The 27295-nt window shown below is 52.7% G+C and overlaps 2 protein-coding genes across 2 annotated transcripts in view; one reads left to right on the top strand and one right to left on the bottom strand.

Moving 5' to 3' along the window:
* LOC144603008 (zinc-binding protein A33-like) overlaps positions 1–27295 on the top strand; it is an 852507-nt gene that overhangs the window by 804376 nt on the left and 20836 nt on the right.
* On the bottom strand, positions 1183–26400 carry LOC144603004 (zinc-binding protein A33-like). Its single transcript, XM_078416131.1, has 6 exons — positions 25972–26400; positions 20003–20098; positions 17258–17491; positions 14018–14040; positions 13820–13929; positions 1183–1721 (listed from the first exon to the last, which is right to left on the bottom strand). Exons 1-6 carry the CDS (start codon positions 26398–26400, stop codon positions 1183–1185), a joined length of 1431 nt encoding a protein of 476 aa, XP_078272257.1.

Below are 27295 nucleotides of genomic sequence, written 5' to 3'. Positions count from 1 at the left end.
AGTGTGGGAGGGAAGTGTGGGGGGGAAGTGTGGGGGGGAAGTGTGGGGGGAAGTGTGTGGGGGAAGTGTGTGGGGGGGAAGTGTGGGGGGTGAGATGTGTGTGGGGGGGAGTGTGTGGGGGGGAAGTGTGGGGGAGAAGTGTGGGGGGAAGTGTGGGGGTAAGTGTGGGGGGTATGTGTGGGAGGGGAGTTTGGGGGGGGAGTGTGGGGGGGAATGTGGGGGGGTAAGTGTGTGGGGGGGAGTGTGGGGGGAAGTGTGGGGGGGAAGTGTGGGGGGGAAGTGTGTGGGTAAGTGTGGGGGGGAAGTGTGGGGGTGAAGTGTGGGGGGGATGTGTGGGGGGGGGAAGTGTGGGGGGAAGTGTGGGGGGGAGTGTGGGGGGGTTAAGTGTGGGGGGGAAGTGTGGGGAGGAAGTGTGGGGGGAGTGTGTGGGGGGGGAAGAGTGTGGGGGGGAAGTGTGTGGGGGAAGTGTGTGGGGGGGAAGTGTGTGGGGGGGAAGTGTGTGGGGGGGAGTGTGGGGGGGAAGTGTGTGGGGGATGTGTGTGGGGGGGGGAAGTGTGGGGGGGAAGTGTGTGGGAGGATGTGTGTGGGGGGGGAAGTGTGGGGGGGAAGTGTGGGGGGGAAGTGTGTGGGGGGAAGTGTGGGGGGGGGGAGTGTGTGGGGGGAAGTGTGTGGGGGGGAAGTGTGGGGGGGAAGTGTGGGGGAAGTGTGTGGGGGGGAAGTGTGGGGGAGAAGTGTGGGGGGGGAAGTGTGGGGGGGAAGTGTGGGGGGGGAAGTGTGGGGGGAAGTGTGGGGGGGAAGTGTGTGGGGTAAGTGTGGGGGGGAGTGTGGGGGGGAAGTGTGGGGGGGAAGTGTGGGGGGGTAGTGTGGGGGGAAGTGTGGGGGGGGAGTTTGGGAGGGGAAGTGTGGGGGGGGAAGTGTGGGGGGGGAGTGTGGGGGGGAAGTGTGTGGGGGAGTGTGGGGGGGGGAGTGTGGGGGGGATGTGTGTGGGGGAAGTGTGGGGGGGGGGAGTGTGGGGGGGAAGTGTGTGGGGGGGAAGTGTTGGGGGTAAGTGTGTGGGGGGAAGTGTGGGGGGGGGCGAGGGGGGGTTGGAAGGGGAAGGGTGCACAGTATATTAGCTCCACGCAGATTAGATGTAAGCGTGGCCAGAAGATCAAAGTAGCAATGTGGCTGCAGAATTGGCCGTTAATGGTTCTTGAACTGAACGATGACGAGGGGCTCCGAGTTTTTCCTGTCGTCGTTGTTACCGGGGCTGAAGTACGGGAAGACCTTGCCGGTGAAATTGTCAATGAAGGTAAAGAGCGTGGCCATGTTGCTGGCATTGTAGAAGGACAGCTGTCCCCCCTCGTAGTCCAAGTACATCCCGACCTTCCTGGGCTTGGAGTTGATGGAGATCCTTGTTGGTGCCGCGGTGGAGATCCAATACTCGCTCGCGTTCTTCAGCGTCAGCACCCAGAAGCCCGTGTCCTGCGCCGACCTGGAGCCTCGCTTCCTCACCACGTCCTTCACCAAGCCCAGGTCCCACGATGTCTTGTTGCCCACGTTGACCTCCCAGTAGTGGCGCCCGGACGAGAACCCCATGGCACCCAGGACGCTGATCTCCCGGTCGCTGGTCTCGGGGTTCTCCGACCGCACTTTGTCTCCGAGCTTCACGCTGGTGCGGTCCTCGGACAGTATAAGCGATGGGTGAGCGGTACTCGGGTCCATGGTCAGAGAGGCGGGAGCTGGGGAGAGGGGCAGACACAAAAAGCTCATCAGAGAACCTAGTCCAGCGAGTCCCTGGAGGTCCAAAATCACCCAGGTACACCACACGCTAATCAGTACGGACATTCTTGCTATTGAGGGCGTGCAGCGTAGGTTAATTCCCGGAATGGCGGGACTGTCATATTGTGTGCAGTTTTGGTCTCCTAATCTGAGGAAAGACATTCTAGCCTTAGAGGGAGCACAGAGAAGGTTCACTAGATTGATCCCTGGGATGGCAGGACTTTCATATGAAGAAAGACTGGAGCGACTAGGCTTGTATGGAATTTAGAAGGATGAGAGGGGATCTTATCGAAACGTATAAGATTATTAAGGAGTTTAACACATTAGAGGCAGGAAACGTGTTCCCAATGTTGGGGGAGTCCAGAACCAGGGGCCACACAGTTTAAGAATAAGGGGTAGGCCATTTAGAACGGAGATGAGGAAAAACTTTTTCAGTTGTGAATCTGTGGAATTCTCTGCCTCAGAAGGCAGTGGAGGCCAATTCTCTGAATGCATTCAAGAGAGAGCTGGATAGAGCTCTTAAGGACAGCGGAGTCAGGGGGTATGGGGAGAAGGCAGGAACGGGGTACTGATTGGGAACGATCAGCCATGATCACATTGAAAGGCGGTGCGTACAGGCTCGAAGGGCCGAATGGCCTCCTCCTGCACCTATTGTCTATTGTCTATTATCATTGCTACCGTGACCGTGTCCTGGCCTTGCAAGCCCTCAGCTTAAATATGGGGATTGACTGTAACACTCCATCCGCATGCCAATTCTTTGCAAGGCCCATCCGCATGCCAACTCTTTTCATAGCACAAAGAACAGTGGTCTGTCCAACCTCTCTCCCTCTGACTTCCTGACTTAGACATTGTTGACTTCCTGACCCTTAGACATTGTTGACTTAATGACCCTTAGACATTGTTGACTTCCTGACTCTTGGACATTGTTGACTTCCTGACTCTTAGACATTGTTGTCTTCCTGACTGTTAGACATTGTTGACTTCCTGACTCGGAGACATTGTTGGCTTCCTGACCCTTAGACATTGTTGACTTCCTCTTAGACATTGTTGACTTCCTGACTCTTAGACATTGTTGACTTCCTGACTCTGAGACATTGTTGGCTTCCTGACCCTTAGACATTGTTGGCTTCCTGACCCTTAGACATTGTTGACTTCCTGACCCTTAGACATTGTTGACTTCCTGACTTAGACATTGTTGACTTCCTGACCCTTAGACATTGTTGACTTCCTGACCCTTAGACATTGTTGACTTCCTGACCCTTAGACATTGTTGACTTCCTGACCCTTAGACATTGTTGACTTCCTCTGAGACATTGTTGACTTCCTGACTCTGAGACATTGTTGACTTCCTGACCCTTAGACATTGTTGACTTCCTCTTAGACATTGTTGACTTCCTGACTCTTAGACATTGTTGACTTCCTGACTCTGAGACATTGTTGGCTTCCTGACCCTTAGACATTGTTGGCTTCCTGACCCTTAGACATTGTTGACTTCCTGACCCTTAGACATTGTTGACTTCCTGACTTAGACATTGTTGACTTCCTGACCCTTAGACATTGTTGACTTCCTGACCCTTAGACATTGTTGACTTCCTGACCCTTAGACATTGTTGACTTCCTGACTCTGAGACATTGTTGACTTCCTCTTACACATTGTTGACTTCCTGACCCTTAGACATTGTTGACTTCCTGACCCTTAGACATTGTTGACTTCCTCTGAGACATTGTTGACTTCCTGACTCTGAGACATTGTTGACTTCCTGACCCTTAGACATTGTTGACTTCCTCTTAGACATTGTTGACTTCCTGACTCTTAGACATTGTTGACTTCCTGACTTAGACATTGTTGACTTCCTCTTACACATTGTTGACTTCCTGACTCTTAGACATTGTTGACTTCCTGACCCTTAGACATTGTTGACTTCCTCTTAGACATTGTTGACTTCCTGACTCTTAGACATTGTTGACTTTCTGACTTAGACATTGTTGACTTCCTCTTAGACATTGTTGACTTCCTGACCCTTAGACATTGTTGACTTCCTGACTCTGAGACATTGTTGACTTCCTCTTAGACATTGTTGACATCCTGACCCTTAGACATTGTTGACTTCCTGACCCTTAGACATTGTTGACATCCTGACCCTTAGACATTGTTGACTTCCTGACTTAGACATTGTTGACTTCCTGACTCTTGGACATTGTTGACTTCCTGACTCTTAGACATTGTTGTCTTCCTGACTGTTAGACATTGTTGACTTCCTGACTCTGAGACATTGTTGGCTTCCTGACCCTTAGACATTGTTGACTTCCTGACTCTGAGACATTGTTGACTTCCTGACTCTGAGACATTGTTGACTTCCTGACCCTTAGACATTGTTGACTTCCTGACTCTGAGACATTGTTGGCTTCCTGACCCTTAGACATTGTTGACTTCCTCTTAGACATTGTTGACTTCCTGACCCTTAGACATTGTTGACTTCCTCTTAGACATTGTTGACTTCCTGACCCTTAGACATTGTTGACTTCCTGACTCTGAGACATTGTTGGCTTCCTGACCCTTAGACATTGTTGGCTTCCTGACCCTTAGACATTGTTGGCTTCCTGACCCTTAGACATTGTTGGCTTCCTGACTCTGAGACATTGTTGGCTTCCTGACCCTTAGACATTGTTGACTTCCTGACCCTTAGACATTGTTGGCTTCCTGACCCTTAGACATTGTTGACTTCCTGACCCTTAGACATTGTTGACTTCCTGACTTAGACATTGTTGATTTAGAAGGATGAGAGGGGATCTTATCGAAACGTATAAGATTATTAAGGGGTTGGACACGTTAGAGGCAGGAAACATGTTCCCAATGTTGGGGGAGTCCAGAACCAGGGGCCACACAGTTTAAGAATAAGGGGTAGGCCATTTAGAACGGAGATGAGGAAAAACTTTTTCAGTCAGAGAGAGTTGTGAATCTGTGGAATTCTCTGCCTCAGAGGGCAGTGGAGGCCAATTCTCTGAATACATTCAAGAGAGAGCTGGATAGAGCTCTTAAGGATAGCGGAGTGAGGGGGTATGGGGAGAAGGCAGGAACGGGGTACTGATTGAGAATGATCAGCCATGATCACATTGAATGGTGGTGTGTACAGGCTCGAAGGGCCGAATGGCCTCCTCCTGCACCTATTGTCTGTTGTCTATTGTCTATTGTCTATTGACTTCCTAACTCTTAGACATTGTTGACTTCCTGACTCTGAGATATTGTTGACTTCCTGACCCTTAGAATCTCTGTCAACTCTAAGCCCAGACAACAGACAACAGGTGCAGGAGGAGGCCATTCGGCTCTTCGAGCCAGTACCGCCATTCACCGTGATCATGGCTGATCATCCACAATCAGTCCCCCGTTCCTGCCTTCTCCCCATATCCCTTGACTCCTATATGTTTTTTCTAACTCTCTTTTGAAAGCATCCAGTGAATCGACCTCCACTGCCTTCTGAGGCAGAGAATTCCACAGATTCACAACTCTCCGAATGGAAAAGATTTTCCTCATCTCCGTTCTAAATGGCCGACCCCTTATTCTTAAACTGTGTGGCCCCTTGTTCTGGACTCCCCCAACATATACTCTTAAGCCCCGGCCTATTGCAGCGAGCATTTCATACGCCATCTTTGCCACTCAATAGACAATAGACAATAGCTGCAGGAGTAGGCCATTCGGCCCTTCGAGCCTGTACGCACCGCCATTCAATGCGATCATGACTGATCACTCTCAATCAGTACCCCGTTCCTGCCTTCTCCCCCATACCCCCTCACTCCGCTATCCTTAAGAGCTCTATCCAGCTCTCTCTTGAAAGCATCCAACGAACTGGCCTCCACTGCCTTCTGAGGCAGAGAATTCCACACCTTCACCACTCTCTGACTGTAAAAGTTCTTCCTCACTCCATCTACATGTGTGGCTAATTTCAGGGAGTTATGGGCTTGGACCCCCAAGACCCCTCTGTGCAACATGGGAGAGTTTGGGACCAGAGGGCATAGCCTCAGAATAAAAGGACGTACTTTAGAAAGGAGACGAGGAGGAATTTACTTGACTCAAGGGTGGTGAATCAGTAGAATTCACCGCCACAGGAGGCCGAGTAAATGGATATTTTGTAAGGCAGAGATTGACAGATTATTGATCAGTACGGGTGTCAGTCAGGAGTTATGTGGAGAAGGCAGGAGAATGAGATTGAGAGGGAACGATAGACCAGCCACGGTTGAATGGCGGGGTAGAATCGATGGGCCGAATGGCTCAATTCTGCTCCTGGGATTTATCAGCGCCAATTCTCCAAGCAGATACGTCATGTTTTTATCGCTGACTTCTGGTGCAATTTGCCTGTTTCTGATAACATAACATAACATAACATAACAGAACTTTATTGTCATTCGGTATAAATACCGAACGAAATTTCAGCAGTCACAAGACACAGCAAAAAAGAAAAGAACCCAGGACACACGACCCCAACACAAACATCCATCACAGTGACCCCAAACACCCCCCTCACTGTGATGGAAGGCAACAAAACATCCCCTCTCTTCCCACGGGCAGGCAGCTCGACCCCTACCGAGGCAAACGACACGCACAGCCCCCGCGGCCGAGCCGCACCGGGCACTGAAACGTCCCGCGGCCGAGCCGCGCCGGCGATGTTAAGTCCAGCGGCCGAGCCGCACCGGGCGATGGAAGGCCCCACGGCCAAGCCGCGCCGGGCACTGAAACGTCCCGCAGCCGAGCCGCGCCGGGCACTGAAACGTCCCGCGGCCGAGCCGCGCCGGCGATGTTAAGTCCAGCGGCCGAGCTGGAAGGCCCCGCGGGCGATGGAAGGCCCCGCGGCCGAGCTGCGCCCCGGGGAAGAGACCCAATAAAAGAAAGGTTTCCCCCACCCCCCCACACCCCCCCCCCACACCCCCCCCCCCCACACCCCACACACATACACAGCCAAAAACAGAAACAAAAACCATCCCAAGATCGACACACACAAACAAAAGACAAACAGACTGCCAGAGAGCCGCAGCCGTTAGGCGCCGCCACACAGTTTTCGTCATTTTCTCGCCTTGTCCGGCCTTCCCTTGCCCGTCACTTTGTGCCGTCTAGATGCTCTGCCGTGTCCCACCCCTCCCCACGTCTCTCCGCCCCGTCTAAATCCCCTGGCGAAACAAAAGAGGACAAAAGAATTGGGTGGGCCGTAAAAAAAAAGTCGTTTTTATTTTCTCCACTGACGTTGTTACAAGAGGCTGCCTCGGGGGGGGGGGGGGGGGGGGGGGGGGGGCTTGGAATGGAGTCAGCAGCGCGTGTTTGTTGGTCTATTGTGTCCTGCACTCTTCCACTTACCGAGTAATCTTGCACGCTGGTCCTTTAAAATCCTGTATTAAGTCAAGCATACAAATTTGAAAAATGTCACGCAATTTGGACGCACTTGTGGGACATGGGCATCACTGGCCATGCCAGCATTGGATGCCCAACTCCTAATGCCCTCGAGAATCTGGCAGAGAACCACCTTGGACCCAACCGACCCTTCCAGGGAAGGCGTTTCTTAAGTTCACGTGATAGACAATAGACAATAGGTGCAGGAGGAGGCCATTCGGCCCTTCGAGCCCGTAAGCACCGCCATTCCATGTGATCATGGCTGATCATTCTCAATCAGTACCCCGTTCCTGCCTTCTCCCCGTACCCCCTGACTCCGCTATCCTTAAGAGCTCTATCCAGCTCTCTCTTGAATGTATTCAGAGAATTGGCCTCCACTGCCTTCTGAGGCAGAGAATTCCACAGATTCACAACTCTCTGACTGAAAAAGTTTTTCCTCATCTCCGTTCTAAATGGCCGACCCCTTATTCTTAAACTGTGTGTGGCCCCTGGTTCTGGACTCCCCCAACATTGGGAACATGTTTCCTGCCTCTAACGTGTCCAACCCCTTAATAATTTTATACGTTTCGATAAGATCCCCTCTCATCCTTCTAAATTCCAGTGTATACAAGTCTAGTCGCTCCAGTCTTTCAACATATGACAGTCCCGCCATTCCGGGAATTAACCTAGTAAACCTACGCTGCACGCCCTCAATAGCAAGAATATCCTTCCTCAAATTTGGAGACCAAAACTGCACACAGTACTCCAGGTGCGGTCTCACTAGGGCCCGGTACAACTGCACACAGTACTCCAGGTGCGGTCTCACTAGGGCCCTGTACAACTGCAGAAGGACCTCTTTGCTCCTATACTCAACTCCTCTTGTTATGAAGGCCAACATGCCATAGGCTTTCTTCACTGCCTGCTGTACCTGCATGCTTCCTTTCTGTGACTGATGCACTAAGACACCCAGATCACGTTGTACGTCCCCTTTTCCTAACTTGACACCAAGGAGATAGGAGCAGAATTAGGCTCGCCAAGTCTACACGGCCATTCAATCACGGCTGATCTATCATTCCCTCTCAACCCCATTCTCCTGCCTTCTCCCCATCACCCCTGACACCCGCGCTAATCAAGAATCTGCCAATCTCCACCTTCAAAACATCCATTGGCTTGGCCTCCACAGCCTTCTGTGGCAGCGAGTTTCACGGATTCACCACCCTCTGACTAAAGTTCCCCTTTGGGTTCCTGTGAAATCTTTCCAAGTTAAACTGGAATTCTCTGCCTCAGAAGGCAGTGGAGGCCAATGTTGGGGGAGTCCAGAACCAGGGGCCGCACACAGTTTAAGAATAAGGGGTCGGCCATTTAGAACGGAGGTGAGCAAAAACTTTTTCAGTCAGAGAGTTGTGAATCTGTGGAATTGTCTGCCTCAGAAGGCAGTGGAGGCCAATTCTCTGAATGCATTCAAGAGAGAGCTGGATAGAGCTCTTAAGGATATTGGAGTCAGGGGGTATGGGGAGAAGGCAGGAACGGGGTACTGATTGAGAATGATCAGCCATGATCACATTGAATGGCGGTGCGTACAGGCTCGAAGGGCCGAATGGCCTCCTCCTGCACCTATTGTCTATTGTCTATTGTCTATTGGTCTCCCCTGTATTTACAGGTGATACACGACCATCCATATCCATGTGCCTGTCGAGAAGCCTCCTAAACGCCCTTTGGGGATCACGTTCACAAGTTCACCGAGTTATAGGAGTAGAATTAGGCCTTTCGGCCCATCGACTCTACTCCACCATTCAATGCTGGTTGTCTCTGCCCTTTCACACCGCTGTTGGGAACGTGTGTACCGAGGTAGAGTGAAAACAAGGGGTCACAGTTCCAGAACAAGGGGTCACAGTTTAAGGATAAGGGGGAAGTCTTTTAGGACATAGAAACATAGAAACATAGAAAATAGGTGCAGGAGGAGTATGTTCGAGCCTGTACGCACCGCCATTCAATATGATCATGGCTGATCATCCAACTCAGTATCCCGTACCTGCCTTCTCTCCATACCCCCTGATCCCTTTAGCCACAAGGGCCACATCTAACTCCCTCTTAAATATAGCCCCAATGAACTGGCCTCAACTACCTTCTGTGGCAGAGAATTCCACAGACTCACCACTCTCTGTGTGAAAAAAAACGGTCCTAAAAGACTTCCCCCTTATCCTTAAACTGTGTGGCCCCTTGTTCTGGACTTCCCCAACATCGGGAACAATCTTCCCGCATCTAGCCTCTCCAACCCCTTAAGAATTTTGTAAGTTTCTATAAGATCCCCCCACAATCTTCTAAATTCCAGCGAGTACAAGCCGAGTCTATCCAGTCTTTCTTCATATGAAAGTCCTGCCATCCCAGGGATCAATCTGGTGAACCTTCTCTGTATTCCCTCTTAGGACCGAGATGAGAAAGGTTTTTTTCACACAGAGAGTGTTGAATCTGTGGAATTCTCTGCCACAGAAGGTAGTTGAGGCCAGTTCATTGGCTATATTTGAGAGGGAGTTAGATGTGTTCACCAGATTGATTCCTGGGATGGCAGGACTTTCATATGAAGAAAGACTGGATAGACTGGGCTTGTACTCGCTGGAATTTAGAAGATTGAGGGGGGATCTTATAGAAACTTACAAAGTTCTTAAGGGGTTGGACAGGCTAGATGCAGGAAGATTGTTCCCGATGTTGGGGAAGTCCAGAACAAGGGGTCACAGTTTAAGGATAAGGGGGAAGTCTTTTACGACCGAGATGAGAACGTTTTTTTTCACACAGAGTGGTGAATCTGTGGAATTCTCTGCCACAGAGGGTATTTGAGGCCAGTTCATTGGCTATATTTAAGAGGGAGTTAGATGTGGCCCTTGTGGCTAAAGGGATCAGGGGGCATGGAGAGAAGGCAGGTAAGGGATACTGAGTTGGATGATCAGCCATGATCACATTGAATGGCGGTGCGTACAGGCTCGAAGGGCCGAATGGCCTACTCCTGCACCTATTTTCTATGTTTCTATGTTTCTACGAAGAGCTTTTTTGTTGGCAGATACCCCAAGCGTAAAAGGCAAATACATGATCACAATTAAGCAGCCCACAGTGCTAAAGGGAATACCGCCTCGTGCAAGATAAAGTCCAATTAAAGACAGTCCGAGGGTCTCCAATGAAGTAGACCACTCTCTAGTTGGTGAGAGGACGGTTCAGTTGCCTGATAACAGCCGGGTAGAAACAGTCCCTTGAATCTGGAGGTGTAAGAAAATAACTGCAGATGCTGGTACAAATCGAAGGTATTTATTTCACAAAGTGCTGGAGTAACTCAGCGGGTCAGGCAGCATCTCAGGAGAGAAGGAATGGGTGACGTTTCGGGTCGAGACCCTTCTTCAGACTGATGTCAGGGGGGGGCGGGACAAAGGAATGATATAGGTGGAGACAGGAAGATAGAGGGAGATCTGGGAAGGAGGAGGGGAAGAGAGGGACAGAGGAACTGTCTAAAGTTGGAGAAGTCGATGTTCATACCGCTGGGCTGCAAGCTGCCCAGGCGAAATATGAGGTGCTGTTCCTCCAATTTGCGGTGGGCCTCACTATGGCACTGGAGGAGGCCCATGACAGAGAGGTCAGACTGGGAGTGGGAGGGGGAGTTGAAGTGCTCGGCCACCGGGAGATCAGTTTGGTCAACGCGGACCGAGCGCAGGTGTTGAGCGAAGCGATCGCCGAGCCTGCGCTTGGTTTCGCCGATGTAAATAAGTTGACATCTGGAGCAGCGGATGCAATAGATGAGGTTGGAGGAGGTGCAGGTGAACCTCTGTCTCACCTGGAAAGACCGTTTGGGTCCTTGGATGGAGTTGAGGGGGGGAGGTAAAGGGACAGGTGTTGCATCTCGTGCGGTCGCAGGGGAAAGTGCCCGGGGATGGGGTGGTTTGGGTAGGAAGGGACCAGTGGACCAGGGAGTTACGGAGGGAACGGTCTCTGCGGAACGCAGAGAGGGGAGGGGATGGGAATCTGGAGGTGTGCGTTTTCACACTTCTGTACCTCTTACCTGGTGGGAGAGGGGAGAAGAGGGAGTGACCGAGGTGGGAGCGGTCCTTGATGATGCTACTGGTCTTGCTGACGTATCAATGGAGGTTCAGGGCCCAGTGGCCGGGGATGAAGGAAGGCATGTGACTTGGTGGTAGAGTTTGGTGTTCCCATGGGACCGATGGTCTTGTCCTCCCGGGTGGAAGAGGCCACATGTTTCAGAGGTACCTGGGATGGAGGGACGCGATGAATAGGGTTATGGCAGAGATGGACCAGAGTTGCAATCTTCCACACAAGGGAAGAATTTCATCCGTTCTTAACCTGCGCTTTGTAGATTAACATGACTGGTTCACACAGTGTCTAGTCAATGGCATCCTTGGTATGGAATACAAATACTCGTCAATGATAATCTCACGGAACGTCAAGCAGACGTGTTTGGAGAAGCACATTGCCCGGACGTCCTTGCTATTGAGGCAGTGCAGCGTAGGTTCACGAGGTGGAATTCTCTGCCTCAGAAGGCAGTGGAGGCCAATTCTCTGAATGCATTCAAGAGAGAGCTGGATAGAGCTCTTAAGGATAGCGGAGTCAGGGGGTACGGGGAGAAGGCAGTGGAGGCCAAGTCTCTGAATGCTTTCAAGAGAGAGCTAGATAGAGCTCTTAAGGATAGCGGAGTCAGGGTGTATGGGGAGAAGGCAGGAACGGGGTACTGATTGAGAATGATCAGCCATGATCACATTGAATGGTGGTGCTGGCTCGAAGGGCCGAATGGCCTCCTCCTGCACATGTTGTCTATTGTCTATTGTTAATCCCTGGGATGGCGGGACTGTCATACAAGGAATGATCGGAAAGACTATGGCTTGTATTCACTGGAGTTTAGAAGGATGAGAGGGGGATCTTATAGAGACGTATAAAATTATAAAAGGACTGGACAAGCTAGATGCAGGAAAAAATGTTCCCAATGTTGGGGGAGTCCACAGTCTAAGAATAAAGGGGAGGCCATTTAAAACTGAGGTGAGAAGAAACGTTTTCACCCAGAGAGTTGTGAATTTGTGGAATTCTCTGCCACAGAGGGCAGTGGAGGCCGATTCATTGGAAGAATTTAAAAGAGAGTTAGATAGAGCTCCAGGGGCCAGTGGAATGAAGGGATATGGGGAGAAGGCAGGCACGGGTTACTGATTGTGGATGATCAGCCATGATCACAATGAATGGCGGTGCGTACAGGCTCGAAGGGCCAAATGGCCTCCTCCTGCACCTTTTTTCTATGTTTCTTTGTTTCATTTGGTGAAGACTAGCAAATGGAATCAAAGTATTAACATCCCATTTCCTTTGACCAAAGTATTGTCATCCAGCAACCAAAACTCCACCGGTTCCCTTAGACTTCCATAACACCTCTATAAGATCACCCTCTTCACCTCTCTACTCTCTCCTTAAAACTCACGCCTTCCAGTTCAGGAATTTCAAACGTCTACAGATCCTTATTTCAAGACAAGGTCCCACATAGGAGATTGGGGTACAAACTTAAAGCACACGGTATTGGGGGTTCAGTGTTGATGTGGATAGAGAATTGGTTGGCGGACAGGAAGCAAAGAGTAGGAATAAACGGGTCCTTTTCGGAATGGCAGGCAGTGACTAGTGGGGTACCGCAAGGCTCAGTGCTGGGACCCCAGTTATTTACAATATATATTAATGATTTGGACGAGGGAATTGAATGCAACATCTCCAAGTTTGCGGATGACACGAAGCTGGGTGGCAGTGTTAGCTGTGAGGAGGATGCTAGGAGGCTGCAAGGTGACTTGGATAGGTTAGGTGAGTGGGCAAATGCGTGGCAGATGCAGTATAATGTGGATAAATGTGAGGTTATCCACTTTGGTGGCAAGAACAGGAAAGCAGAGTATTATCTGAATGGTGACCGATTAGGAGAAGGGGAGATGCAACGTGACCTGGGTGTCGTGGTACACCAGTCATTGAAAGTAGGCATGCAGGTGCAGCAGGCAGTGAAGAAAGCCAATGGTATGTTGGCATTCATAGCGAGGGGATTTGAGTATAGGAACAGGGAGGTTCTGCTGCAGTTGTACAGGGCATTGGTGAGACCACACCTGGGGTATTGCGTACAGTTTTGGTCTCCTAATCTGAGGAAAGACATTCTTGCCACAGAGGGAGTACAGAGAAGGTTCACCAGATTGATCCCTGGGGTGGCAGGACTTTCACATGAAGAAAGACTGGATAGACTCGGCTTGTACTCGCTGGAATTTAGAAGACTGAGGGGGGATCTTATAGAAACTTACAAAATTCTTAAGGGGTTGGAGAGGCTAGATGCGGGAAGATTGTTCCCGATGTTGGGGAAGTCCAGAACCAGGGGTCACAGTTTAAGGGTAAGGGGGAAGTCTTTTAGGACCGAGATGAGAACGTTTTTTTTCACACAGAGTCTGTGGAATTCTCTGCCACAGAAGGTAGTTGAGGCCAGTTCATTGGCTATATTTAAGAGGGAGTTAGATGTGGCCCTTGTGGCTAAAGGGATCAGGGGGTATGGAGAGAAGGCAGGTACGGGATACTGAGTTGGATGATCAGCCATGATCATATTGAATGGCGGTGCGTACAGGCTCGAAGGGCCGAATCCTGCACCTATTTTCTATGTTTCTATGTTTCTATGTTTCTAAGGTTAAGCAATAAAGTGCCCCTTACCTGGGTTGATAACTTCCATAATGTCTCGCCACACTCGGTACTGGATCGGTCCTTTGAACGATCCCAGAGGCAGCTTGCCTTCCGCTACCGTCGTTTGATAATTGCTGTCACTGATGGCGGAAAGCGAGGCGTTAGAAGCCAAAGGCAAGTCAGCGAAACATGGACTTGTGCTTATTTGGGTGAAGGCTTAGTACCTACCTTTTCCCTTTGTCCGGGTCCTCCTGAAAGTGAAAACAGAAACAGCCAAGAGTCAAGAGTGGGTTTTATTGTCACCTGTCTCCCCGGAGTAAACCCACGCGGGTCACGGGGAGAACGTGCGAACTCCACACAGGCAGCGCCCGTGTTCAGGACCGAACCCGGGGTCCCTGGCGCTGTGAGGCAGCAGCTCAATTGGTTGACAGGCAGAAAGCAAAGAGTGGGGATAAATGGGTCCCTTTCAGAATGGCAGGCAGTGACCAGTGGGGTACCGCAAGGCTCGGTGTTGGGACCGCAGCTATTTACAATATACATTAATGACTTGGATGAAGGGGTTAAAAGTACCATTAGCAAATTTGCAGATGATACAAAGCTGGGTGGCAGTGTGAACTGTGTGAGGAAGATGTTATGAGGTTGCAGGGTGACTTGGACAGGTTGTGTGAGTGGGCGGATGCATGGCTGATGTAGTTTAATGTGGATAAGTGTGAGGTTATCCACTTTGGTGGTAAGAATAGGAAGGCAGATTATTATCTGAATGGTGCCAAGTTAGGAACAGGGGACGTACGACGAGATCTGGGTGTCCTAGTGCATCAGTCACTGAAAGGAAGCATGCAGGTACAGCAGGGAGTGAAGAAAGCCAATGGAATGATGGCCTTCATAACAAGAGGAGTTGAGTATAGGAGCAAAGAGGTCCTTCTGCAGTTGTACAGGGCCCTAGTGAGACCGCACCTGGAGTACTGTGTGCAGTTTTGGTCTCCAAATTTGAGGAAGGATATTCTTGCTATTGAGGGCGTGCAGCGTAGGTTTACTAGGTTAATTCCCGGAATGGCGGGACTGTCATATGTTGAAAGACTGGAGCGACTAGGCTTGTATACACTGGAATTTAGAAGGATGAGAGGGGATCTTATCGAAACGTATAAGATTATTAAGGGGTTGGACATGTTAGAGGCAGGAAACATGTTCCCAATGTTGGGGGAGTCCAGAACCAGGGGCCACAGTTTAAGAATAAGGGGTAGGCCATTTAGAACGGAGATGAGGAAAAACTTAGAGAATTCCACAGATTCACAACTCTCTGACTGAAAAAGTTTTTCCTCATCTCCGTTCTAAATGGCCTACCCCTTATTCTTAAACTGTGTGTGGCCCCTTGTTCTGGACTCCACCAACATTGGGAACATGTTTCCTGCCTCTAACGTGTCCAACCCCTTAATAATCTTATACGTTTCGATAAGATCTCCTCTCATCCTTCTAAATTCCAGTGTATACAAGCTTAGTCGCTCCAGTCTTTCAACATACGACAGTCCCGCCATTCCGGGAATTAACCTAGTAAACCTACACTGCACGCCCTCACCCGCTCGATTGTAATCATGCAATGTCTTTCCGCTGTCTGGTTATCACGCAACTAAAGCTCTCCCCTGTACGATAAGCCAGATTCAACTCAAAAACTCAACTCAACGTATCTCCGAAGAAAGACACAAAAAGCTGGAGTAACTCAGCGGGACAGGCAGCATCTGTGGAGAACACGGATAGGTGACGTTTCACAGAGTGCTGGAGTAACTCAGCGGGTCAGGCAGCATCTGTGGAGAACATGGATAGGTGACGTTTCACAGAGTGCTGGAGTAACTCAGCGGGTCAGGCAGCATCTGTGGAGAGAAGGAATGGGTCGAGACCCTTCTTTCTTCCATTTAAACCAGCATCTGCAGTTCCTTCTTACACATTTGGTCTACTTATCTCCGTCTGGGGAAAGGGGGAGCTGTTGGTTCAGGAGTCCAACATCTCAGGAACTCAACAGGACAATATCCCTAACCTATTCCTCAACGCGTTTCCTTCTGTAGACACAAAATGCTGGAGTAACTCAGCGGGTCAGGCAGCATCTATGGAGAGAAGGAATGGGTGACGTTTCGGGTTGAGACCCTTCTTCAATCCTTAAACTGTGTGACCCCTTGTTCTGGACTTCCCCAACATCGGGAACAATCTTCCCGCATCTAGCCTGTCCAACCCCTTAAGAATTTTGTAAGTTTCTATAAAATCCCCCCTCAGTCTTCTAAATTCCAGCGAGTACAAGCCGAGTCTATCCAGTCTTTCTTCGTATGAAAGTCCCGCCATCCCAGGGATCAATCTGGTGAACCTTCTCTGTACTCCCTCTATGGCAAGAACGTCTTTCCTCAGATTAGGAGACCAAAACTGTACACAATACTCCAGGTGCGGTCTCACCAAGGCCCTGTACAACTGCAGCAGAACCTCCCTGCTCCTATACTCAAATCCCCTCGCTATGAATGCCAACATACCATTGGCTTTCTTCACTGCCTGCTGCACCTGCATGCCTACTTTCAATTTATTCACAAAATGCTGGAGTAACTCAGCAGGTCAGGCAGCATCTCGGGAGAGAAGGAATGGGTGACGTTTCGGGTCGAGACCCTTCTTCACGCCTACTTTCAATGACACGACACCCAGGTCTCGTTGCATCTCCCCTTCTCCTAATCGGCCACACCTTTCCTTCTGTTGAGTATAGGAGCAAGAGGTCCTTCTGCAGTTGTACAGGGCCCTAGTGAGACCGCACCTGGAGTACTGTGTGCAGTTGTACAGGGCCCTAGTGAGACCGCACCTGGAGTACTGTGTGCAGTTTTGGTCTCCAAATTTGAGGAAGGATATTCTTGCTATTGAGGGCGTGCAGCGTAGGTTTACTAGGTTAATTCCCGGAATGGCGGGACTGTCGTATGTTGAAAGGCTGGAGCGACTAGGCTTGTATACACTGGAATTTAGAAGGATGAGAGGGGATCTTATCGAAACGTATAAGATTATTAAGGGGTTGGACACGTTAGAGGCAGGAAACATGTTCCCAATGTTGGGGGAGTCCAGAACCAGGGGCCACACACAGTTTAAGAATAAGGGGTCGGCCATTTAGAACGGAGATGAGGAAGAACTTTTTCAGTCAGAGAGTGGTGAAGGTGTGGAATTCTCTGCCTCAGAAGGCAGTGGAGGCCAGTTCGTTGGATGCTTTCAAGAGAGAGCTGGATAGAGCTCTTAAGGATAGCGGAGTGAGGGGGTATGGGGAGAAGGCAGGAACGGGGTACTGATTGAGAGTGATCAGCCATGATCGCATTGAATGGCGGTGCGTACAGGCTCGAAGGGCTGAATGGCCTCCTCCTGCACCTATTGTCTGTTGTCTATTGTCCCGGATGCCGCTTCCCACAGCCCGGAGCTTCCAAGGACCAGGTTGAAGCCCACAGTCCGACCTCCATTTACCTTCAACAAGATGAAGGCGTCTTGTTGGGTCAGCTGTGTTTGGACATTGGAGAGCTTCTCCTCGGTCTCGTTCAGGTGCTCCTGGATGTCCCGGAGGTTGGTCTCCATCTTCTTCAGGATGTCCTCTTCCTGGTCGGCCAGTTCCTTGGCCAGCAAGCGTTCTTTCTCGTCCAGCACCGTGCGCAGCTTGGCGAATTCCGACGTGATGTGTTTCTGTAGGTTGTTCGACTGTTCCTGGGCAGAGAACAGAGCGGGGGAGTGGGACGTTTAGGCAAGGCATTGATTTAGACCGAGACCACCCCCCATCCCCTACAAAACACACGCACACACATACCCACACACACACACACACACATAGACCTATGGATCCACGCCCTGTAAACACGGGCGCACACAAGCTCACGGACGCACGACTACCCAGGGAGGAGCTCGCAAAGATGCACATAGACACTCCCCCCACACCAGGTGCCCATTCAGGTGTTCATCCAGGTGCCCATCCAGGTGAACATCCAGGTGTTCATCCAGGTGCCCACACCAGGTGCCCATTCAGGTGTTCATCCAGGTGCCCATCCAGGTGAACATCCAGGTGTTCATCCAGGTGCCCATCCAGGTGCTCATCCAAGTGCCCGCACCAGGTGCCCATTCAGGTGATCATCCAAGTGCCCACACCAGGTGCCCATCCAGGTGTTCATCCAGGTGCCCATCCAGGTGAACATCCAGGTGTTCATCCAGGTGCCCATCCAGGTGCTCATCCAAGTGCCCGCACCAGGTGCCCATTCAGGTGATCATCCAAGTGCCCACACCAGGTGCCCATCCAGGTGCTCATCCAGGTGTTCATCCAGGTGCCCACACCAGGTGAACATCCAGGTGCCCACACCAGGTGCCCACACCAGGTGCCCACACCAGGTGAACATCCAGGTGTTCATCCAGGTGCCCATCCAAGTGCCCATCCAGGTGACCATACAGATACTCATCTAGGTACCCATCCGAATGGCCTGCCAGGTACCCACACCAGGTGCCCACACCAGGTGCCCATCCAGGTGTTCATCCAAGTGCCCACACCAGGTGCCCACACCAGGTGAACATCCAGGTGTTCATCCAGGTGCCCACACCAGGTGCCACTCCAGGTGCCAGACCAGTTGCCCATCCAGGTGACCAGACAGGTGACCATAAAGATACTCATCTAGGTACCCATCCGTATGCCCGGCCAGGTGCCCACACCAGGTGCCCACACCAGGTGAAAATCCAGGTGTTCATCCAGGTGCCCACACCAGGTGAACATCCAGTGCCCATCCAGGTGCCCACACCAGGTGCCCACACCAGGTGCCCACACTAGGTGAAAATCCAGGTGTTCATCCAGGTGCCCACTCCAGGTGACCATACAGGTGACCATACAGATACTCAACTAGGTACCCATCCGTATGCCCGGCCAGGTGCCCACACCAGGTGCCACTCCAGGTGCCAGGCCAGTTGCCCATCCAGGTGACCATACAGATACTCATCTAGGTGCCCATCCTTATGCCCGGCCAGGTACCATATACAGGTGCCCACACCAGGTGCCCATACAGATATTCAGCCAGGTGCCCACACCCAGGTGTTCATCCAGGTGCCCACCCCAGGTGCCAATCCAGGTGCCCGCCCAGGTGCCCACACCAGGTGCCCATTCAGATATTCAGCCAGGTGCCCGCACCAGCTGCCACAGACAGGTGCTCACCCAGGTGCCAGGTACAGGTGCCCACACCAGGTGCCCACCCAGGTGCCCACACCAGGTGCCCATCCAGGTGCCCGCCCAGTTGCTCACCCAGGTGGCTGCCCAGGTGCCCATCCAGGTGCCCATCCAGGTGCTCATCCAGGTGCCCACACCAGGTGCCCATCCAGGTGCCCATCCAGGTGCCCGCCCAGGTGCCCATCCAAGTGCCCATCCAGGTGCTCACCCAGGTGCCCGCCCAGGTGCCCACACCAGGTGCCCATTCAGGTGTTCATCCAGGTGCCCACACCAGGTGCCAGACCAGTTGCCCATACAGGTGACCATACAGGTGCCCATACAGATACTCATCTAGGTGCCCATCGGTATACCCGTCCAGGTGCCAGGAGACTACACCAGGTGCCCATTCAGATATTCAGCCAGGTGCCCACACCAGCTGCCTCAGACAGGTGCTCGCCCAGGTGCCAGATACAGGTGCCCACCCAGGTGCTCATCCTGGTGCCCGCCCAGGTGCCCACCCAGTTGCCCACTGAGGTGCTCATCCGGGTGCCCGCCCAGGTGCCCATCCAGGTGCTAATCCGGGTGCCCACCCAGGTGCTCATCCAGGTGCTCATCTGGGTGCCCGCCCAGGTGCCCGCCCAGGTGCCCATCCAGGTGCCCACCCAGTTGCCCACCCAGGTGCCCATCCTGGTGCCCGACCAGGTGCCTATCCAGGTGCTAATCCGGGTGTCCACCCAGGTGCCCACCCAGGTGCCCACCCAGATGCCCATCCAGGTGCTAATCCTGATGCCCACCCAGGTGCCCACCCAGGTGCCAGATACAGGTGCCCATCCAGGTGCTCATCCAGGTGCCCATCCAGGTGTTAATCCGGGTGCCCACCCAGGTGCCCATCCAGGTGACCCCACCAGGTGCCCACCCAGGTGCCCGCCCAGGTGCTCATCCAGGTGCCCACCCAGGTGCCCACCCAGGTGCCCGCCCAGGTGCCCGCCCAGGTGCCCGCCCAGGTGCCCGCCCAGGTGCCCACACCAGGTGCCACGTACCTGAATCTCGGAGATACTCTGCTGTTGCTTTAGAAGGACGTTTTGCACGGAGGTCTTCCTCTGGTTCAGGGACTGCAGATTGACCCTCATTTTCTCCTGCAGTGATTCAACAGGTCACAGAATCACAACATCGCAGTAACACACAGATGGTGGACTCCTACAAACTCCATAAGGCTGGGGTCTACCCCGTGCCACTCGCCCACCCTCCCCTACAACCCTACACCCTCCTTCAACGCACCCACATATTGCAACCCTGGCCAGTTCAGTTCATTTCAGTTTATTGTCACGTGTACCAATAGACAATAGGTGCAGGAGGAGGCCATACGGCCCTTTGAGCCTGTACGCACCACCATTCAATGTGATCATGGCTGACCATTCTCAATCAGTACCCCGTTCCTGCCTTCTCCCTATACCCCCTGACTCCGCTATCCTTAAGAGCTCTATCCAGCTCTCCCTTGAATGCATTCAGAGAATTGGCCTCCACTGCCTTCTGAGGCAGAGAATTCCACAGATTCACAACTCTCTGACTGAAAAAGTTCTTCCTCATCTCTGTTCTAAATGGCCGACCCCTTATTCTTAAACTGTGTGGCCCCTTGTTCTGGACTCCCCCAACATTGGGAACATGTTTCCTGCCTCTAATGTGTCCAACCCTTTAATAATCTTATATGTTTCAATAAGATCCCCCTCATCCTTCTAAATTCCAGTGTATACAAGCCAAGTCGCTCCAGCCTTTCAACATATGACAGTCCCGCCATTCCGGGAATTAACCTAGTAAACCTACGCTGCACGATGTACGAGACATCGAGAAAGAGACCCAGAGACAAAGGGCTGGATAGCACGCAACAGAAAGCTTTCCAGAACAAGGGGCCACAAAGGGAGAGGGAGAGAGAGAGAGAAAGAGGGAGAGAGAGAGAAAGAGAGTCTAGGACCAGAGGGCACAGCCTCTGTGAAACGTCACCTATCCATGTTCTCCACAGATGCTGCCTGACCCGCTGAGTTACTCCAGCACTCTGTGAAACGTCAATCAACCCAACCCAACCCAACTCAACCCAACCCTACCCATCCCAACCCAACTCAACCCAACCCAACTCTACCCAACCCAACTCAACCCAACCCAACCCTACCCATCCCAACCCAACCCAACTCAACCCAACCCAACTCTACCCAACCCAACTCAACCCCACCCAACCCAACTCAACCCAACCCAACCCAACCCAACCCAACTCAACCCAACCCAACCCAACCCAACTCAACCCAACCCAACTCAACCCAACCCAACCCAACCCAACCCAACTCAACCCAACCCAACCCAACTCAACCCAACCCAACCCAACCCAACCCAACCCAACCCAACCCAACTCTACCCAACCCAACTCAACCCAACCCAACGCAACCCAACCCAACCCAACCCAACTCAACCCAACCCAACTCAACCCAACTCAACCCAACCCAACTCAACCCAACTCTACCCAACCCAACTCAACCCAACCCAACCCAACCCAACCCAACCCAACTGAATCTCCATCCATTCCTTCTCTCCACAGATGCTGCCTGACCCGCTGAGTTACTCCAGCACTCTGTGAAACGTCACCTATCCATGTTCCCCACAGATGCTGCCTGATCCGCTGAGTTACTCCGGCTTTTTGTCTCTACCGATTAAACTAATCTAAATAAACTAAAGGAAGATGTGGTTAAAACTCAGCAGCTAACACTAAATAGACCGGCGAATGGGAACATTAAAGATTAACCCCAAGCAGGTGGACTTACTAAGAAATAGTTGACATGGACATTATGTCGTGCAGTTCACCTATCCGAGTCATCGATGTCGGTTTTGCTTTCCCTTATCTCCAGATTCCCCCTCCCTGACTCTCAGTCCGAAGACGGGCCTCGACCCGAAACTTTGCCGCCTTCGAACAAACAACAGCTCTGGAACAGGCCATTCGGCCCACAATTGTCACTGCCCAACACATTGGGAAATTAATCTCATCTCATCTCCCTCAAGTGATCCATTTCTCTCCGTTCCCAAAAGCCTCACAAATTCGACTGCCATACCTGTCATAAAGCTGAATGAACCTTTCCACCCAGAGGGTTGTGAAAGTATGGGATTCTCTGCCACAGAGGGCAGTGGAGGCCGATTCACTGGATGGATTTAAGAGAGAGTTAGATAGAGCTCTGGGGGCTGGTGGAATCAAGGGGTATGGGGAGAAGGCAGGCACGGGTTACTGATTGTGGACGATCAGCCATGATCACAATGAATGGCGGTGCGTACAGGCTCGAAGGGCCAAATGGCCTCCTCCTGCACCTGTTGTCTATGTTTCTACGTTTCACAGAGTGCTGGAGTAACTCAGCGGGTCAGGCAGCATCTGTGGAGAACATGGATAGGTGACGTTTCACAGAGTGCTGGTGTAAGTCAGCGGGTCAGGCAGCATGTTCCAGGCAGCCACCACCCTCTGTGTAACAATACCCTTCGCCCAGTCCGGCTGGACCTACCTTAAGGGCCACAGTTTAAGAATAAGGGGTAGGCCATTTAGAACTGGGATGAGGAAAAACGTTTTCAGTCAGAGAGTTGTGAATCTGTGGAATTCTCTGCCTCAGAGGGCAGTGGAGGCCAATTCTCTGAATGCATTCAAGAGAGAGCTGGATAGAGCTCTTAAGGATAGCGGAGTCAGGGGGTATGGGGGAGAAGGCAGGAACAGGTAACTGATTGTGGACGATCAGCCATGATCACAATGAATGGCGGTGCGTACAGGCTCGAAGGGCCGAATGGCCTCCTCCTGCACCTATTGTCTATTGTCTATTGTCTACCTCGTCTCCCTGTTGCTAAACACTTTAATTCTCCTTCCCAGTCCCACATTAACCTTCCTGTCCTGGATATCATCCATTGTCAGAGTGAGGCTAAACGCAAATTGGAGGAACAGCACCTCATATTTCGTTTGGGCAGCTGACAGCCCAGTGGTATGAACGTTGATTTCAACTTCAGGTAGCCCTGGCATTCCCTCTCTTTCTCTCTCCCTCTCTCTCTCTCTCTCCCGCCCCCACCCAAGTCTCGTTTTCACCCAACAAACTGCTAACAAACTACTAACAACTTTTATTCATTGTTCATTATCTCTCTCCATCACTGTCTATATCCCTCGTTTCCCTAACCAGTCTGAAGAAGGGTCTCGACCTGAAACGTCACCCATTCCTTCTCTCCACAGATGCTGCCTGACCCGCTGAGTTACTCCAGCACTCTGTGAAACGTCAATCAACCCAACCCAACCCAACTCTACCCAACCCAACTCAACCCAACCCAACCCAACCCAACCCAACTCAACCCAACCCAACTGAACTCAACTCAACCCAACTCAATCTCCACCCATTCCTTCTCTCCACAGATGCTGCCTGACCCGCTGAGTTACTCCAGCACTCTGTGAAACGTTACCCATCCATGTTCTCCACAGATGCTGCCCGACCCGCTGAGTTACTCCAGCACTCTGTGAAACGTCACCTATCCATGTTCTCCACAGATGCTGCCTGACCCGCTGAGTTACTCCAGCACTCTGTGAAACGTCAATCAACCCAATCCAACCCAACCCTACCCAACTGAACTTAACTCAACCCAACTCAACCCAACCCAGCTCAACCCAACCCAACTGAACTCAACTCAACCCAACTCAACCCAACCCAGCTCAACCCAACCCAACTGAACTCAACTCAACCCAACTCAATCTCCACCCATTCCTTCTCTCCACAGATGCTGCCTGACCCGCTGAGTGACTCCAGCACTCTGTTGCTTAAGGTGGTTTTCTTCCACCTTAAATCTGTGCCCGATAGCTGGGCCGGCGGTCGGGCTACTACATCACAGCGCCAGAGCCCCGGGTTCGATCCTGACTACGGGAGCTTGTCTGTACGGAGTTTGTACGTTCTCCCCGTGACCTGCGTGGGCTTTCCCCACCCCACCCACCACACTCTAAAGTCATGCACGTTTGCAGGTGTACAATTGCCCCCCAGTGTGTGCAGCGGGGGTCGCTGGTCGGCTTTGACTCGGTGTTTCCGCGCTTGTATCTCTAAACTCAAGTAGTCTTTGACACCCCCCTCACCTCTCCCCTCCCCTCCCCTCCCCTCCCCTCCCCTCCCCTCCCCTGCCCTCCCTCTCCCCCCCCCCCCCCCCCCAAGGAGAGCTCGGGCTTGACCGTCTACCCGGTACACGGTGCCCCGTGTCCACGCGTCAATGTGTCACCTTGTAGATCTCCACAAGATGGAGAGATGTGGGGGGGGGGGGGGGGAGACAGTGGGGGCCAAGATGGGAGGATGTGGGGGGAGATAGTGGGGGACAAGATGGAGCGATGTGGGGGGGAGATAGTGGAGGACAAGGAGCGATGGGAGGGGGGGAGATAGTGGAGGACAAGGAGCGATGGGAGGGGGGGAGATAGTGGAGGACAAGGAGCGATGGGAGGGGGGAGATAGTGGAGGACAAGGAGCGATGGGAGGGGGGAGATAGTGGAGGACAAGGAGCGATGGGAGGGGGGGTGATAGTGGGGAAGATAGTGGGGGACAAGATGGGAGGATGTGGGGGGAGATAGTGGGGGACAAGGAGCGATGGGAGGGGGGGAGATAGTGGAGGACAAGGAGCGATGGGAGGGGGGGGAGATAGTGGGGGAGATAGTGGGGGACAAGGAGCGATGGGAGGGGGGGGAGATAGTGGGGGAGATAGTGGGGGACAAGATGGGAGGATGTGGGGGGAGATAGTGGGGGACAAGGAGCGATGGAAGGGGGGGAGATAGTGGAGGACAAGGAGCGATGGGAGGGGGGGGGAGATAGTGGGGGAGATAGTGGGGGACAAGGAGCGATGGGAGGGGGGGGAGATAGTGGGGGAGATAGTGGGGGACAAGATGGGAGGATGTGGGGGGAGATAGTGGGGGACAAGGAGCGATGGGAGGGGGTTAGATAGTGAGGGAGATAGTGGGGGAGATAGTGGGGGAATAGATGGAGCGATGGGAGGGGGGGGAGATAGTGGGGGACAAGATGGAGCGATGGAGAGATGGGGGGATGTGGGGGGAGATAGTGGAGGACAAGGAGCGATGGGAGGGGGCTAGATAGTGGAGGAGATAGTGGGGGACAAGATGGAGCGATGTGGGGGGAGATAGTGGGGGAGATAGTGGGAGGATGTGGGGGGAGATAGTGGGGGAGATAGTGGGGGAGATAGTGGGAGGATGTGGGGGGAGATAGTGGGGGAGATAGTGGGGGACAAGATGGGGCGATGGAGAGATGGGAGGATTTGGGGGGAGATAGTGGGGGACAAGATGGGAGGGTGTGGGGGGAGATAGTGGGGGACAAGGAGCGATGGGAGGGGGTTAGATAGTGAGGGAGATAGTGGGGGAGATAGTGGGGGAATAGATGGAGCGATGGGAGGATGTGGGGGGAGATAGTGGGGGAGATAGTGGGGGAGATAGTGGGGGACAAGATGGGAGGATGTGGGGGGAGATAGTTGGGGACAAGATGGAGCGATGGAGAGATGGGGGGATGTGGGGGGAGATAGTGGAGGGCAAGGAGCGATGGGAGGGGGCTAGATAGTGGGGGAGATAGTGGGGGACAAGGAGCGATGTTTGGGGGGGGGGGAGATAGTGGGGGAATAGATGGAGCGATGTGGGGGGGAAGTGGGGGAGATAGTGGGGGACAAGATGGAGCGATGGAGAGATGGGGGGATGTGTGGGGAGATAGTGGAGGACAAGGAGCGATGGGAGGGGGCTAGATAGTGGGGGAGATAGTGGGGGACAATGAGCGATGTTTGGGGGGGGAGATAGTGGGGGAATAGATAGAGCGATGTGGGGGGGAAGTGGGGGAGATAGTGGGGGAGATTGTGGGGGACAAGATGGAGAGATGGGGGGATGTGGGGGGGAGATAGTGGGGACAAGATGGAGAGATGGAGAGATGGGGGGATGTGGGGGGGATGTGGGGGGGATGTGGGGGGAGGGAGGGAAGAGTATCACCTTGTAGATCTCCACCGCCTCATTGATCAACATGAAGTTGTGCGCCTTGTGGCTGCGGCCATCTCTCCGGTCCAGGCACATCACACATATCAGCTTCTTGTCCGTCTCGCAGAAGAGCTTGAGCTCCTCCTGGTGCTCCTCGCAGAAGGGGTTGAAGGGCTTGCTGGGGTCCACGGGGTCCTTGGTGTTGAGGTTGCGGATCTTGTTGGACAGGACCCCCAGGGCGCGGTTGGCTTTGAGGTTCTTGTCCCTGAACACCTCTCCACACTCGGGGCAAAAGGCTTTCTTCTCCCTCTCCCAGCACTGCAGGATGCACTGGCGACAGAAGTCGTGGCCGCAGTCCAGCATCACAGGGTCGATGAAGATCTCCAGGCAGATGGGGCAGTTGAGCTCGTCGCCCAAGCTCAGGCTGGAGGAGCCGCTGGCCATGGTGGGGCTTGGGTGGCGCGACCAGCCAAGCGTTGCATCCACTGCCCGGCTACTACGCACCGGCTACTGCGCCCTCACTGGGCTAAGGCTAAGGCGCACTAAGCAACAAGCAAAGTGATCGATCATGCACCAAGCTCAACGCCTCCTCCGGAACTGAGGACATCACCCGGCCACAGGAGAAACTGTTTCACACAGAGGGTGGTGGGTGTGTGGAACCAGCTTGCCAGAGGAGACAGTTCAGGCTGGGACTATCCCAGCGTCTTGGAAACAGTTAGACAGGTACCTGGACAGGTACACAGTCTGAACAAGGGTCTCACCCATTCATTCCTTCTCTCCAAAGATGCTGAGTTACTCCAGCACTCTGTGAAACGTCACCTATCCATGTTCTCCACAGATGCTGCCTGACCCGCTGAGTTACTCCAGCACTCTGTGAAACGTCAATCAACCCAACCCAACCCAACCCAACCCAACTCAACCCAACCCAATTCAACCCAACTCAACCCAACCCAATTCAACCCAACTCAACCCAACCCAACCCAACCCAACCCAACCCAACCCAACCCAACCCAACCCAACTCAACCCAACCCAACCCAACCCAACCCAACTCAACCCAACCCAACCCAACCCAACCCAACCCAACTCAAACCAACCCAACCCAACCCAATCTCCACCCATTCCTTCTCTCCAAAGATGCTGCCTGACCCGATGAGTTACTCCAGCACTCTGTGAGACCTCACCCATCCATGTTCTCCACAGATGCTGCCTGACCCGCTGAGTTACTCCAGCACTCTGTGAAACGTCAATCAACCCAACCCAACCCTACACAACCCAACTCAACCCAACCCAACTCAACTCAACCCAACTCAATCTCCACCCATTCCTTCTCTCCACAGA

This window comes from Rhinoraja longicauda, chromosome 19 (assembly GCF_053455715.1).
Source record: "Rhinoraja longicauda isolate Sanriku21f chromosome 19, sRhiLon1.1, whole genome shotgun sequence".
NCBI lineage: Eukaryota > Metazoa > Chordata > Chondrichthyes > Rajiformes > Arhynchobatidae > Rhinoraja > Rhinoraja longicauda.
The sequence above is the reverse complement of the archived record's forward strand: the minus strand, read 5'-3'. Positions and strand labels throughout refer to the sequence as shown.

Excerpts from the sequence above, each read along its gene's own strand:
- LOC144603004 (XM_078416131.1), bottom strand. The coding sequence starts at position 26,400 with ATGGCCAGCGGCTCCTCCAGCCTGAGCTTGGGCGACGAGCTCAACTGC. Across the intron at positions 20,099-25,971 it reads AGGCGGTGGAGATCTACAAG|GAGAAAATGAGGGTCAATCT; the intron begins GTGATACTCTTC and ends GAATCACTGCAG. Across the intron at positions 13,930-14,017 it reads GACCCGGACAAAGGGAAAAG|TGACAGCAATTATCAAACGA; the intron begins GTAGGTACTAAG and ends TTCCGCCATCAG.